Source organism: Urocitellus parryii, chromosome 2 (genome assembly GCF_045843805.1).
Source record: "Urocitellus parryii isolate mUroPar1 chromosome 2, mUroPar1.hap1, whole genome shotgun sequence".
Classification (NCBI taxonomy): Eukaryota; Metazoa; Chordata; class Mammalia; order Rodentia; family Sciuridae; genus Urocitellus; species Urocitellus parryii.
The window spans coordinates 92,825,893-92,842,335 of NC_135532.1; the positions used below are offsets into that span (position 1 = coordinate 92,825,893).

Here is a 16,443-nt window from a genome sequence, read left to right on the forward strand (position 1 = left end):
TCTGTAAAGGAGTGAGACAGTGCTATTTGGGTAGACTTTGGTTTTTGTTTGTTTGTTTTGGTGGTGCTGGGGTTTGAACCCAGGGCCTTGTGCATGCAAGGCAAGCAAGCATTCTACCAATTGAGCTATATCCCCAGCCCTGGGTAGACTCTTTAGTAGAAGAAATCATATTTTGCTTTAACCCTAGAAGTTTCACATTGCTTTGCTAGATGACTCATCATCCTCAAGTATTCCAAGGTGTATCACAGGTCATTTATAAGTAGGAAATATCACTAGTTTGCAACATATTTTATATTTTTATGGTTTTCTTGGTGGGGGGTGGGTACCAGGGTATTGGGGATTAAACCCAAGGGCACTTTACCACTGAACCACCTCCCTTTTTTTTTTTTTTTTTTTTTTTTTTTTTTTTTTTTTAATTTTTGTGACAGGTCTCACCAAGTTGGTTAGGGCCTCACAAAGCTGCTGGTACCAGCTTTTAATTTGCAATCTTCCTACCTCAGCCTCTCAAGTCACTGGGATTACAGGTGTGCACTGCCACATCCAGCTTGAGTCTAATTTTTTTTTTTTTTTTTTGACAAAAACAATATTAACCCTCTCTTTGTCATTGACCTGACAAAATATTTCTTTTAAGTTTACATAGCAGGGTTGAGAAATAACTCAGTGGTAGAACACTTGCCTAGTGGATATAGTGCCCTGGGTTCAATCTTCCATACCATTTAAAAAAAAAAGAAAGAAAAGAAAGTTGACATAACATCAGAAACCTTCATTAATTGTACTTTTTTTTTTCTTCTAGTACTACTATAATTCCTTAACACAGCAGTATCTTTACTGGGATGGAGAAAAGGAGACCTATGTGCCAGCTGCGGAGACTACCTCCCACCAGCAGACGGGTCTGCCTCCCACAAAAGAGGGGAAGGAGAAGAAGGAGAAACCCAAGAGCAAAACAGCTCAACAGGTAAGAATATGACCACCCTGGGACCCTTAATTCTCTCCTTGGGTTGTCTGAACAGCTTACTTCTTTATTTTTGTGTTGTAGCACTTTTGTCAGCTTTATTTAGATTCTTAAAAACTGGACTGAGCCAGGCGTGATGCTGCACTCCTGTAATCCCAGCAACTCAGGAGGCTGAGGCAGGAGGATCACAAGTTCAAGGATAGTGTAAACAACCTAGTGAGAACCTGTTTGAAAAACTAAAAGGGGCTGGGGATGTGGCTTAGTGGCTAAGGACTCTTGGGTTCAATCCCTGGTACCAAAAAAAAAAAGAAGGGATTTAGCTCAGTGGTAGAACACTTGCCTAACGTGTAAGAACCTGGGTTTGAAGCCTGACATAACAAAACAAAACCATCCTGGAAGTGTCGTGGGTTTTCAAGAAGTTTTCATGTGTTTATATGTTACGGTATCTATGGAAATATTTGTAGGAAGAGGTAAAAGAGGGTTTGTTATACCTCATGTGATTGAGATAAGATCCTTAATGGTTCATTGCAGTGGTACAAGGTACTGAATGTTTTTTGATGGTGCTTGTTGTTTGACATTAGATTGCCAAAGACATGGAACGCTGGGCTAAGAGTTTAAACAAGCAAAAAGAAAATTTTAAAAACAGCTTTCAACCAGTCAATTCCTTGAGGGAAGAAGAAAGGAGAGAATCTGCTGCAGCAGATGCTGGCTTTGCTCTCTTTGAAAAGAAGGTAATGATAGGAATGATCACACTTCCTAGTGGGAGCCTATGTAAAACTTGAGGCTTATCGCTTATTCTGTTTCCCAGGGAGCCTTAGCTGAAAGGCAGCAGCTCATCCCAGAATTGGTACGAAATGGAGATGAGGAGAATCCCCTCAAAGTAAGAAAATATCAGTTGCATTTTAAAGCTCATATATGTAATTTGTGTGTGGATTTGAGTTTCAACTACATCTTGGCTAATGTGATTTCTACTTAAAAATGGATGTGGTCTTTGTGGGTATTTGGAACAGTTTCTACACATAGAGTCCATTACAAGGGATTTGTTTTCTATGTTTGAAAACAGGTGAGGTGAAGCAATAATGAAGCCCAAATTCTAAGCTCCATTAATTTTGTTTCATCTGTAAATAGAAGTTTTAATGGTGTGAAAAGAGAAAAATTAGATAAGAAAAACCTGTTTGGGGTAGATATTGGTCCAGCCTGGCTGTTACTCTTGATCTGTTGTTGTATTGGAGGGTTTTGTACTTGATTGGTGGTTTGAAAACACTCATCCAAGACCATGTTTCTTGGGTTCCAGGAGGGTTAGTACCAGGAGGTTATCGGGCCCCATACTTATGGACTGCTCTATACAGTTGATGAATAAAATGTAATTCACTATACTGAAGGATGACACAGTAATGAGGATTTTCTCAAGTTTTGGATTAGGCATCACTTTATCCATATACATAGCAATTACTGTGTTCCTGTTGTGCATTTCCAATGACCCATTCTTTTGTCCCCAGAGGGGTCTGGTTGCTGCTTACAGTGGTGACAGTGACAATGAGGAGGAACTGGTAGAGAGACTTGAGAGTGAGGAAGAGAAACTGGCTGACTGGAAGAAGATGGCCTGCTTGCTTTGCCGTCGCCAGTTCCCAAACAAAGATGCCCTGGTCAGGCACCAGCAGCTCTCAGACTTACACAAGGTGACCTCGCTTGCTTCCCAGAAGCTGATTGGAAATGGGGAAGGGAGGTAGTGCCCTGACCTTGGTGAAGGTTTGGTAAATTCCTCTGTTGAATGGTCATATGGAAGTATAGAATGGAGGGGAGCCTTACATCTCCGCACTCTGCAGGTGCTGGTTTTGATGCCATAGTGTATTGAATTATGTTTTGGCGTTTAGAACACAATAGATAGTACTAATGTTATGACATCTCACATTAGGATGGCCTGAATTCTAACTGTGTCTATAAAATCTCTTGTATAGCAAAACATGGACATCTACCGACGATCCAGGCTGAGTGAACAGGAGCTGGAAGCCTTGGAGCTGAGGGAGAGAGAGGTGAATCAGAAACAATGTGCCACTAGGAAGACGATCTCGGGATATCTGCCTTTAGCAGTTTTTGTTTTGATTTTGCTTTGGTTGGTTGGTTGGTTGAAACTGGGTCTTGCTATGTTACCCAGGCTGTCCCTGAACTCTTAGTCTTAAGCCATCCTTCTCCCTCAGCCTCCTGAGTAGCTAGGACTGTGGGTATATACCACCGTGCCCAGGTTGCCTTTAACTTTTATTTGTAGCATTTAATTTCAGGTCCCTGGGGCAGGATAAAAAGATTTCTAACACACTTGTCACCTAACCATTGTAGCTCATGTAGACTGGACACAGGCTTTATGTATTTGTGAGCCCCACACTGTACCTTCATGGTGGTACACAAGACCAGCACAACTTCAAGACTGCTTATAGGTACAAAATGTCATACTCACTGGTGACAAACACTTTTTTTTTTTTTCAAGGGAAAAATGTTCTTACTTGGCCTGGCCAGGGAAGCCTTCATGGGTGATGAGGGAGGCTTTAAACAGCCTTAGGATCTAGCAGGGACATGAGATGATTGCAGATGATACAGAAGGAAGGGATAGGCAGGGCATGGCATGCAAGGCCGAAGACAATGATAGAAAGCTGCAATAATAGGCAAGCATTTGGTGCTGGTGGCAGATTGGGGACTAGGCAGCCTGGGGTGGGTTGTTTATTTTGTTTTGCTTTCCTCCAGTACTGAATATAGAACCCAGGCATACTTTACCTCTGAGCTATATCCCCAGCCCCTTTTTAAAATTATTTTGAGACAGATTCTTGCTACATTGCTAAGGCTGGCTTCAAACTTGCAGTTCTCCTGGCATGGTCTCCAGAGTTGCTGAAATTACAAGCATGCATCACCATGCCTGCTTTAGACAGGGATTTTTGTTGTTGTTGTTTTAATTTTTTAAACTTTATTTTATTAGTTTACTTTTTTATATGGTGCTAAGGATTAAAACCAGTGCCTCACACATGCTGAACAAAGTGCTTTACCACTGAGCCATAACCGCAGCCCTGGACAGGGTTTTAAATGCAAATAAAGACTGTGGGTTACAAATTTTTAGTTGTAGTTGGACACAATACCTTTATTTCACTTATTTATTTTTATGTGGTGCTGAGGATCGAACCCAGGGTCTCGCAGGTGCAAGGCAAGTGCTCTACTGCTGAGCCACAACCCCAGCCCCTGAAGTGTCTATATTTTAAGTCTTTTGCTTCTCCCTTTTTCCACTGGTTATGGTGCCGTCTCCCCAGGGACTGTTGGGTAGGTCTGGAAGCCTCATTGAATTTGGAACTTACACCAGGCCCAAGGGCTGGGAGTAGCTCATTGGTAGAGTGCTTGCCTAACACATGTAAGGCACTGAGTTTAGCACCACATTAAAAAATAATAATAAAGTAAAATTAAGGTACTATGTCTGTCTACAACTAGAGAGATAGATAGTTTTTTAGTTGGTTGACCTTTATTTATTTACCTATATGTGGTGCTAGTGCCTCACACATGCTAGGCAAGCACTGAGCTATAATCCCAGCTCTAAAAAAAAATTTTTTTTTAAAGGCTCAAAAGCCAAAACTCTATAGCTGGACACAGTAGCACATACCTGTAATCCTAGCAGCTCAGGAGGCTAATGCAGGAGGATCACAAGTTCAAAGCCAGCCTCAGCAACTTAGTAAGGCCCTAGGTAACTTAGCAAGATCCTGTCTCAAAATAAATAAGGCCTGGGGATGTAGCTTAGTGATTAAGCACCCCTGGGTTTAATTCCCAGTACTAAAAAAAAAAAAAAAAAAAAAGGCCAGGCTTCATACCGCTGGATGTTGTGATACATGTCTGTGATCCCAGCAACTCAAGAGGCTGAGGCAGGAGGATCTCAGTGTCAAGGCCAGCCTCAGCAATTTAGCAAGGCCCTAGGCAACTTGGAGAGACCTTATCTCAAAAATAAAAAGAACTGGGGTTGTGGCTCAGTATTTGAGCACCTCTGAGTCAATCCCCAGTACCTAAAAAAAATAAATAATAATGTAAAATAAAAACTTTATAAAAAGCCATGCTCCAGATTAAAAATAGTCTAGATGCATTTAACTATTAACAGGCTGGAGTCTGAATATTTCTAATACTGTTTTTTCTTCCATGTAGATGAAATATCGAGATCGGGCTGCAGAAAGACGAGAGAAGTATGGCATTCCAGAACCTCCAGAGCCCAAACGCAAGAAGCAGTTTGATGCTGGCACTGTGTATGTCATGTGCACCATTTTCCAGTTCATTAGCTGGGGCTCTAGCTGTTTTAAGTAACTGTGTGTTTGCCACTGGCAGGAATTACGAGCAGCCCACCAAAGATGGCATTGACCACAGTAACATTGGCAACAAGATGCTGCAGGCCATGGGCTGGCGGGAAGGCTCAGGCTTGGGAAGAAAGTGTCAAGGCATCACAGCTCCCATTGAGGTAAGCAGTAGGAGTGGGCATCATGTAGATGCTGGGTTTATAGGCCTTGTTGAAAAAATGAGAAGAGATAAAAGTGCTCAGAAAGCCTGGGATATACTAGCAGCTTTACCTTAGCATAAGACTTGCCAGTCATGTTGTCACTCTCCTTATCTTTCAAAATTAAAATTTGAGTCGCGTGTGCTGGCATACACCAGTGATTTGGGAGGCTGAAGGAGGAGGATCACAAATTCGAGGACAGCCTGGAGTGTATCTCAGTGATTGAGACCCTCTAGGTTAAATCCTCAGTGCTACCCCCACCCCCAGTCCCTAAATTGGTCATAGTCCAGATTGAGACATAATTTCAGGATCATAGGCCCTCATGCACTGGCCTAAGCAAGAGCTCCACCTACCAGTGATTGCACACTGTCCTGACACAGTACAGCTTAGACATTTACAGACCATGTTTATCCTTTGCATGTGAGTTTTGCTGACATTGGCTATCCTGTGGTAATTTATGCCTATAATTATCAGGTCTGCCCCAGGCTTCACTGGAGTGCTTTGGGTTTCTTACAAAGCATAGATATTTGCTTGAACAGTCATGAGGATGGGATATGGCTTCACTTAGCTGTTTTCTGTAATCCATTTTATTATTCCAGTCTTTAAACCTACCTTAGAATCCTTGCCTTCATATAAACTTAGCATCTCCTGGTGGGTGGTCCTGCTTGGTAAGAAATGGGTTGGATGAGAGATGGAAATAATCCACACTCTACCTGCCAACTGCTAACAGTTGTTTGGTTGGTTTTGTTTCCCCAGGCTCAAGTCCGGCTAAAGGGAGCTGGCCTGGGAGCCAAAGGCAGTGCATATGGGTTGTCAGGTGCTGATTCCTACAAAGATGCTGTCCGGAAAGCCATGTTTGCCCGATTCACTGAAATGGAGTGAGATTGTAAGAGAGAAATGACAAGGAGCTCCAAGGAGTACAAGGAGTGGACCCTGTCCTGAATTCACTCTTATGCCTAAGGGCATGCCTTGTGCTGTTAATAGTGTTTTAGAGTGAACCACTTCATTCTTCAGGGTTCTCCTTCCCACTTAAAAAGAGCTCCCTTATGTGGTTATCTGGTAAATGGCCTTCCTTCCCGTCCTAGGGCCTTGTGAATAGACCAGAGGGGACAGTGGGCTTTTTATACTTTGTACATAGTGTAATGTAGTGTATTTTACATGTGTAATCTATGTTGTGATCCCTCCTTCCTGGGGGTTTGAGATGCCCTAGGTGGTAAGTGACACTGAAGCCACCTCTGTCATTTGTCCTGTGATGTCTTTTCTTGGCAGAAGCCTTGTGTATATTTGTATATTACACATTTGTACAGAATTTTGGAAGATTTTCAGTCTAGTTGCCAAATCTGGCTCCTTTACAAAAGAAATACCTTGAAAAAATGGGTGTCCCGTGTCTCTTTATTCCTAGATGAGTGGGTGGGTAAAGCAAGTCTGAGCTAATCAGGTCTGGTGTTTTTTTAATAAGCAGTATTTTATGTTATTTCCTTGTCCCCATCATTCATGGTTAGTTTTTTGTTTATTTGTTTTTGCAATTCTAGGGACTAATCCAGGGCCTCAGAATGCTAGATGAGCACTTTACCACTGAACCATACTCCCAACATCAAGTTCAGATTTATATATATATGATTTATATATATATATATGGAGGATTGAATCCAGGGGCACTTAACCATTGGCATATGCCACTGGTCCCGGCTTCATGTTCAGATTTTTAAGTTTGAGAGTTTAACATGTTTTAAGACTAAATGGAAAATCAATCATAACTCCATTTACCTTCTGTCTTCTCAACTGCTGAGAGGGTTCTCCGGGATATTGCAGGGCTTTCTATTCTTGTCTCCAGCACCAGGGAAGAGACCATGTTTGAGGAAGACAGAAAGTATGCCTGGGTGGCAGAGACTTTTCTGAGGACCAGGTGACTCGATAGGTTCTCATATTGCCTTATCTGGCCTAATAATTCTTGAGCTCCATAGATTTTGTATATAATCAGGGAAGGCAGCCTTTTCTTGAAACTTGTTCTAGACTTCGTGGCTTTTGTGGATGGTCACATTTTCTTAGGGCAAGCCTGGCCCTTAAACAGTTGAAAATAGGATGAACTTCCAAGACACAGGTCCACCCCCAGCCTCCTCAGTGATGCCTTGGAGTGGTTGAGCGTAACTATAGCTTTGTGAGGGAGAGAGAAGTAAATGCAAAAGCCCCGAGTATAGGTTTTCAGAAAGCCATGAGAACCTCACAAGGCCCCAAGTTTCCAAAGGCCAGATAGGGTATGTATGTGCTAGACTAGTGTAGGGTAGGCAATCTTGAAAACAGATTGGCCCCACCACTGATGCCTCAGGGAAGATGCTGGTGTTCCAGCACTGAGCAGCAATCACAAGCAGCCTAATTAGCTGAATCTGACACTCAGCATGGACAGCTCTTCAGGTGAACACAAGCATAATGGGCTGTGGGAAGCTCTTAATTATGTGCACCCAATACATCAAAGCCCGGGTGACAGCTTTTTTTTTTTTTTTTTTTTTTTTTGGAACAGGGATTGAATTTAGGGGCACTCAACCACTGAGCCACATCCCCAGCCCTATTTTGTATCTCATTTGGAGACTAGGTCTCAGTTGCTTAGTACCTCATTGTTGCTGAGGCTGGCTTTGAACTCATGAGCCTCCTGTCTCGGTCTCCTGAGCTGCTGGGATTATAGGTGTGTGCCACTGCACCTGGCCTGGGCAAAAGCTTTTTTTATCTAGGGGAGCCAGCCCTCTCATCTGTCATGTTCAGCATTGGGTTGGTTTCCCCACACCAGGAAAGGCACTTGTAACCCTCCCTCTCTGCTTGGTGGTATTCTCTATGCCTCTCTACGGACTGCTCTGGACCATAGTATCTGCTGTCAGCAATACAGGCCTTTCTCATGACATGAAATTGAGGGTTCCTGTTGGGTGTTGTGGCACATACCTGTAATCCCAGAAGCTAAGGCAGGAATATTTCAAGTTTGAGGACAGCCTTAGCAATTTAGCAAGATCCTGTCTCAAAATTAAAAAAAAAAAAAAACAGGCATGGTAGTACATGAATATAATCCCAGTGACTGGAGGCTGAGACAAGAGGATCAAAAGTTCACTACTAGCCTCAGCAATCTAGTGAGGTCCTAAGCAATTGAGAAGAACCTGTCTCAAAATACAAAGTAAAAAGGCCTGAGAATGTGGCTCAGTGGTGATGTGCATTTTGGTTAATCCCTAGTACCAAAAAAAAAAAAAAAATTGATGGTGTAGTTCAGTGATTTAAAAAAAAATGGGGGTTCCTGTGACTATGAGTATCCGAGCCAGCTTTTCAGAGAAGCTGGAGACGCCCTCTGGTTTTTTTCAACCTGTTCTATAGCCACACCTGTCACCAACCTATCTAGCCATGTGACTGCAGCTATCATCCCTACTTTTTTTTTTTTTTCTGGTATTGGGGATTAAACCCAGAAGTGCTTTACCACTGAGCCACATCTCCAACCCTTTTTAATTTTTCATAGTTTGAAGCCAATTTAGCAAGAACCTATCTCAGTCTCCTGAGTAGCTGGGATTACAGGATTACATCATGCCCAACTCCAAAGTTCTTTCGTTTTTATTTTGTAAATCTGGAACACTGAGGCATTCTACCACTGAGCTACATCCCCAGCACTTTTTTTTTTTTTTTTTTTTTTGAGTCTCAGTTGCCAAATCTGGCCTTGTGATCCTCCTGCCTCAGCCTTCTGAATCCCAGGAATACAGGGTTGTGCCACTGTGCCTGGCCGGTCCCAGTTCTTTAGATTTTTGACATGCTAAATCTTGGGGCTCAGATCCCTGAGGACCTGAGGCTGAAGTCCAGGGCAGGCATCCTCCATCAAGACTGGCTTCAACCCCAGGCCCTGAGATGAGTATGCTCAGTTCTGCCTACCCACAGAGCTGCCATTCTTCCTAACTAGGCCTGATGTGGAACTGCTGAGAGCATTATAAACTTCCCAATGAGGGAAACCTAAATCCCAAATTTGGAAGGGGATTTTTGATGACCTAGAGAGAACCTCCAGGGTTCCTGAAGTCTAGACTGCCCTTGGCTGGAACAGCTGCTATGATGTGCAGAGCTTTGAGGGCTCTCCAGGAGCAGCTGTCATGGCTATGCATCAAACAAGTTTCAAAGCCCAGATGAGCAGCCAGGCCTGAGCTAAGCTCCCTAAGCATGCATAGTCTGGCTAGGGGTCTCAAGGGCACCCGGAGCCCAGCCACCCTTATTGGGGAGCAGTGGGGTGCAGGGGAGGTTGGGAAACAAATGCCTTCAGAGAGAGGTGGGGTATGGAAAAAAATTGCTGGAGACAGGTCCCTAGAGGGGAGTACTGTGCTGCTGCTGGCCACCAGGTGGCAGCACTCCATTATCTTACTGGCCAGGCTGGTTTTCATAGTGGTAGTGGGAGGGTGTCCCACCAAGTCCTGAGGTACTGGAGGTTCTCAAAACCTCTTCTCAGGTCTCTGAGATTCAGAAAGACATGACAAGAATTTGTGCCTTAAAGCTCCTTTTGTGGAATCAGGTAAGCTCCCAGGCTGCTGGCACTATTTCCTGAGGATCCCCTTCCTCTCCCCATCAAAGATCCCCACTGGTTAGAAGGGGAAGTTGTCTCCATAGCACCCAGATGAGGGCAAGAGCTAGGCTGGCCATGTGCATACTAAGTGCTTCAGTCTCTTAGCAATTCTTGCCAACCTAGATAAATAATTTCTCTGGTCGATAAAATGCATTTCTGTCTCTCACACTCCCTTTACCCATCTGCGTAATTATTGACTCTCACAGAAATACTCTTGACAGAACTCATAGCAGACCTGCAGTTTCTTTTTCTACAGCCCATGGAGCTGCAGACAAACTTGCCCAGGGCTCCCTGGTGGAAGCAGGGAGTGTCCACATGTCCTCACCACAGCCTCCCAAAAGGTGACAGGAGGGAGTAAGACCCTGGGTTAAGATCAGAGCTCTATCTGGAGTTGGTCATACCTAGCCAGAAAACTTTCCAGCAGGACAGACAGACCAGGGACAGGTCCTGCTTAGTCCAAGCACCACTTTCATGCAGTTTAAAGTGGAAGAGCAGCTGCTGGAGGTTACTAGGTTGGCTGTTTACAGGTAAACACTGAACCTGGATTTCAATCTGGATGGTCCACCCAGTTGACACACGGTCTAAGAGTTCCATGGAAATGGGTCCTCCTGTATCAATAAGGTCAGGCTCCAGCACTGACACACTCCAGTCCTGAAGTGAGCTGGGCCTTAGAACCCCCAACACCCTGGAAAAAGAAGACAAAGAACAATCCCTAGATGATGCTGGGAACAGGAGCTGAGACAGCAGCATGGGCTTCAAGGGGTGGGAGGCTGAAGGGATAAGATAAGAGGGGAGGAGTGGGTATCACAGAGGGGCTCAGGGGACTCTGGTTGCACTGCTGAGATAAGACAGCTGAACTGTGAGTGAATTCTCCTTACTGATGGGGGAGGCCACAGCAAGTGGGCACTTTCCTGCATGACAGGCCAGGCTCAAGCTTTGGGATCCAAGGGGCATCACCACCCTCTGTGTCGTGGACAGAAGCTATTTGAGAATGATTCATTGAAGCAATTAAGCCCATCCCCTGGCTTGGGCTGGAGACAGGGTGGGTGGAGGTATGGGAGCCCAAACCAGCCCGCCCTGCAGTGTTGGATTTAGCCCCAGGCTCCCCAGCCCAGCATAACCAGTCACCAGAGGATGCCCAATCCACAGGGCCAGAATAAGAACTGAACCCAAATCCTAAGGAATAGCAGGACTGGGACTTCTTCCCCTCCACCCCACCTTCCTCCCATTCTTCCCCCATCCCTTGGCTAGGCTGAGAGGACAGTCTATCCACACGCACAGGCTTAGATAGTTATCCAGCTGCAGCTGGCTGTGTACATATTTCCCCAGCACTCTGGAAGTGTGCAAAGCCACTACATGCAGATACCTGCAGGTCACAGCACATGCCAATCCAAAGCATGAAGTATGTTCATTCATACCTCTTGCCCTGGCCACTGGCACACAAGCCAATCTAAATTCACCACTGCATGGAAGTGTGACCTGGCTCCAGCCACAGGGTACAGGAATCAAATGTTCTTGCTATCCCTGAAGGAAGGAACCTGCTGGCTGGAAGCAGGGAAGGGGGAGAGAACCCTCAGGGCCACAGCCTGACTACAGCACAAGCCATCACCCAGCTTACATACCCTTGTGCACGTACTTAATCTGTGGCTCCCCCTTGGGGGTTTTCATTTGAAACAGGTTCCTGAGCTCACAGAACAGATCCAAAAGGGCCAGTTGCTGCTCAGCTCTAGGGCTGAAAGAGAGCTATGGGGGTAGGATGCTGAAGAACAGGCATCATGTCCTTAAATAGATTAGCTTAATACTCCCCCTTCCAATACAGCAGCCGTACCTCATGGATAGGAGAGGGAGTGGAAACAGATTGGTAAACTGAGGTTCAGAGATGGACCTATGCATGCCCAGTTGAGAGGGCTCTTCAACAGCTCATGCAAACCCATCAATAGCTCTTGCTACCCATGGCCCAAATATCTCCATCGGTTAGTGCCCTATCTCCCCCAAGACTGGGCTCTGTTTCCCCTCTTGGGCAAGGAGTCTCCAGAAACAGCTGAATTCTGCCTCTTCCCTCAGATAAGGCTCTTCCAGGACTGGATAGGCCCTATTTCTCCCTAGCACCTCAGCCCTAGCTAGACCAGGCCTCTTTTAAGACCAGGAGCCCCAACTTGAGCCCCTTCACAGCCTTCTACCAGATTCAAAAGCAAACTGGGAGAAGCACATGCCTACATCACCATCACACGCCCCTGCCCCACAGATTTTTCTGGTTCTTATTAATGTAAATGAAATCTGCTCCAAGTGGCCTTAATGGAAAGCGTTCCTGGAATTTGTGCACACGTGGAGTGGGGGAAAACCCTGAGATTAACTCTTGTGCAGCCAGGCCCAGACTAGTCAGGTTGCAGTGACCCACCCTGAGACTTGGATGGGCTTGGCGGAGATCAGGTCAGTCATTCAGCCTCTTCCAGAATTTTGTCCTCACACCAAGAGTGGCAGAGAAACATCTATATTCTATCCCTTGTCCTGGAGTCAGTTGAGCATGTTCAGAGGTTTCTCAGAGCCTTAGAAAGGTAGCCTGGACAGAAATGGGGAGCTCTGGAAAGTCCTTAATCAAGGAAGGGCCCCACCAAAGAACAGAGGGGCAAAAGGGAAGTACAAGGTAGAGTAGCTGACAGTACACATCTTCATCCAGCTCTATCCTAATTTAGGAGATTTTGGACCCAGGCACCCTGCACAGAGAAGACCTTGCCTCTGAGATTTCTCTTCTTCCCCCAACCCCACCTCACTCCTGCCAGGACCATTATCTTTGAGACTATTAAGGGCAAATAGAGGGAGTTTGAGAATCCAGAGTGGATGCCCAAGACCAGTTGGCATCAGGGTGGGAGCAGAAAATCCCTGGCTTGGAGCCTGTAACATGCCCTGCCTGGCTCCTTCACTGAATCTGGATGCTTGTTCTGGCACAGCCCTCGGGCCTGGCCCCAGCGGAGCCCTGTTTTACTGCCTTTCCTGGCTAGGACAGGGATGTCTGCTTCATTGGCGGGGGTAGGAAGAGTCTAAGATTTCAATTTCTCCCAGGTGTGGCTCAGTCTGGAGGATGCCTTGGGGAGGCTGGCTAAGGGGCCCGCACCTGGAGGTGGGGGCTGCAGAGACAGGGAGGAGCTCAGGAGAGGGAGTGCAGGAAGGGGAGGAGGCGTTAGAGGGGGTCTCAGAGAAAAAAGGGGACTCAAGATGGGGAGGTCCCTGGAAGGAAGTAGGGGCTCTGTAAAGGGGGAAGGCTCAGGGAGGGGGATTGGAGGGGCAGAGGACTTAGAGGGATCTGAGGGCAGAGGCTCAGGGAGGGGTATTGGAGGAACAAGGGGGTGGGGAGTTGGAGGCCGGGGCTCTGAATGGGACCAACTTCCTTGGGGAACTATAAAGTGAGGATCCTCCTCACCCACACCTGGCAGGCAGCTGGGGGAGGAGACTGACCCACTTAGCTGCCTCTTCCCTTAGGCTTCCACTAATGAGCGCTCTGGGCTTTGGGAGGCAGCCTTGCCCCCAGGCTTGCTGAAGGCCATCCATCCCCCTATTGCCTTTCATTATCTACTGGGGTGTTCACTGGCTCAGTCGGTCTCCCTTATCTGTAGCTGTGCTTGCCTGTGATGGTGAGAGGCAGCTCTGAGCCCCAAAAATGTACCCCTACTTCCCCAGATTAGGGAAACAAAGGCTCCCAGACCCCTGCTGTGCAGCCAGCTCTGAGCAAAGAGTTTTGATTCCACCTGTGGGCCCCGCCAGCATGCCAATGAGGAGGCAGCAGGGTGCCCACGCATAGCACATAGGAGAGCTGGCTGAGGCCCTAGCAGGACCCTGGGGGTGGACAGTGTGCTCAGATCATATCGAGGTTTGTAGTGCCTGTGGTCAGAAAGGAAAGGGGTTCATCGTGGATGAAGGAAGACCCCTTAATGTGGGGGAGAACAGGTCTGGAGGATGAAGAACAGGGAGATGTTTCAGGGGGCATACTTCTGGGAAGATGGGAATATGGCTCGAGGAGAATGAGGCCCCTAGAGTAGTTCTAGGAAGGAGAAGTGGCATAAGAGAGATGGTGGGAAGAGAAGTTTGCAAGGGCAAAGCTCCTTGTGGATAGCATGGGGGAAACAGTTCTGGGAGCAAGCCTGGGACAATGTGGGTGCTGGGAAGCACAGCTCTGGCGACACTTGGGCAGCACAGCTCTGGTGACACTTGGGCAGCACAGTTTGGGGATTGTGTGGGAAACACTATCAGAGTGAGGGCACAATTTGAGAACAATAAGGTTGGGAGCCAGCTCTCAAGGATGTCTCATGGGAGGACAGTTCAGGGAAGAGTCTACAGTGTCTCCAATAGCCTTGATCTCCTTGGACTCCTTCTCACATTCCTAGGGTACATGGGAAGGTCTGGTTGCTGGATTATGCCTAAGTCCCTGAGGCCTCCCCTAACTCTGTCCCGCAGTCCATCTGTCCTCTTCATCCCAGAGGATCCCAAGGCCCAGGTGGCACTCTTTCCTCCCAACACCCTCATTAAGGAAGGGCTTTGAGATCCTTCTATAGCATCTGCCCCCCAACCCCCTCCCAGCCAGCTGCAGGCTCTGGCCCCTGGAGCCTTATAAATATTTATAAGGAGATAAGCAGGATCTGCCAGGTCCCAATCCAAACCTTTGTCCTGGGAGTAAGAGAGAGAGAAGTAGTCTCAAACTCAGGACTTGAAGCTTCCTGAGGCACAGCCAAGTCTTTGGCCAAGGTAGACCTCTCTGGGTAAGTCTCCTGGATTCCATAATAGGGATGGGGCTGGGCAGCCTCAGGGAAAGCCCCTGGCTTGGAACAGGGCTCAGATGGTGAAGAATTTGCCTCCAAAGTGTCATACTGGCAAGGCCTGACCCCCGTATCCCTCATCACACTGGCTGTCCCCATTGCCAGGCTGTGTCTGTCCAGACTAAGCTGGCTGGCCTTTTATGCAGGAATTCCATCACCTGCCTGCTGATGTTGCCACCCTACCTTCTGACTTCAAGTCTTCATGGCTTCATAACCCCCAAGTTAAGACCACACTGACCTGGGGGCCTGGCAGAAGGCACACTCAGTATCCCTCTGAGGGGCATGTGTCAGGGAAGGAACTCCAGCCTCCTGTCATAGATCATAGACCACCAGGCTTCTCAGGCCCCCCAGCCTAAGATATGCTCTTCTGGGCTGGCCCACCTTCCCCTCCCTTCCCATCTCCCCATATGTCTTCCCATGTGGGTGCTAGGACCAACAGCAGGAGGGGCTGAACATCTAATGAGCAAGAGAACAGAACACTGTTAGAGGGAATGTGAAATATTGCATCCAGTGTGCATGCAGATTATTAAACACTGTACCCCATTTACAGGCTAAATACTAGATCTGAATGGCATCAGATACCAGGCTGAAGAGGAAATTAATACTGTACCCAAAGGAGGGCAGACACTTAGTCTACTAAGTATAACTAAGTACTGGCGAGTACCATCCTTGCAGTGTGGGCACCTCCTCTTCGGACATGGCTAAGCATTTTTCCAAGGAATACTATATCTAAGCTGTGAGGGAACAAAGTTCACAGTGTATACCATCCCAGGTCCTTGAGCAAATCCTGCACCTGAAAGGAAGCATACCTTTCTCAGGCTCTAGGTGGGTAGAATGTGGGTAAAACATAAATATTGTCCTTTGGTTGGGGTGTATATGTGGCATTCTGTTTTTTATTTTTTTTGTACTGGAGATTGAACCCAGAGATGTTCTACCCCACTGAACTGTGTTCCCAGCCCTTTTTATTTTTTATTTTGAGATAGGGTTTTGCTAACTTGAGAAAGCTGGCCTCAAACTTGCAATCCTCCTCCCTCCCTCAGCCTCCTAAGTAACTGGGATTGCATATATGCGCCACTGGGCCCAGTTTTTAACTTTTTTTTTTTTTTCTGTGTTGGAGATTGAACCCAGAGCTTTGTGCTTGCTAGGGAAGCACTCTTCTATTGAGCCACACCCAGGTGTAGTCAGGTCCTGTATTGGGGGCAGGTGTATTCTGTACTTGGGACATACTTAACCTCTTTTCCTGTTTGGAGAACTGCTGTACTCACACTTAGGGATGGTTCTTAACCAGGACAGTCAAAGAAACCCTGAAATTGATATATTAATATTGAATCCAATGATACTCCAGGTGTTCCTGGCCCATGGTGTGGGGCTCAGATGATCAATGAGGTTTCCCATGGATTCCAAACCTGCTCACAGGATACAGGCCCTCACAAGGCATCTAGCTCAGCTCTGCCAAACTGGGCTTATGAATCATGAAGTTGTGGGGGCAGACCAAGGAAACTGAGGGAGAGCCCCTATCTCCTTCTGTCCGGTTGCTGCCTAATGGGCCCAGACTCTTTTCCTTCTCCTCATGAAAGCCTGAGGGTTGTCCAGCAAAATTTCTGAG

At 46.6% G+C, this 16,443-nt stretch overlaps 1 protein-coding gene across 1 annotated transcript in view; it reads left to right on the plus strand.

Annotated features, from left to right (window-relative positions):
• The window catches only part of Rbm5 (RNA binding motif protein 5), a 32,154-nt gene extending 25,334 nt beyond the window's left edge, over positions 1-6,820 (plus strand). Inside the window, exons 18-25 of the mRNA XM_026383835.2 lie at positions 794-955; positions 1,534-1,683; positions 1,761-1,832; positions 2,452-2,631; positions 2,911-2,985; positions 5,117-5,214; positions 5,294-5,423; positions 6,216-6,820. Coding sequence (XP_026239620.1) covers positions 794-955; positions 1,534-1,683; positions 1,761-1,832; positions 2,452-2,631; positions 2,911-2,985; positions 5,117-5,214; positions 5,294-5,423; positions 6,216-6,341 — 993 coding nt within the window. The 3' untranslated portion in view covers positions 6,342-6,820. The remainder of the gene's footprint in view (positions 1-793; positions 956-1,533; positions 1,684-1,760; positions 1,833-2,451; positions 2,632-2,910; positions 2,986-5,116; positions 5,215-5,293; positions 5,424-6,215) is intronic.
• Positions 6,821-16,443: the final 9,623 nt, after the last annotated feature.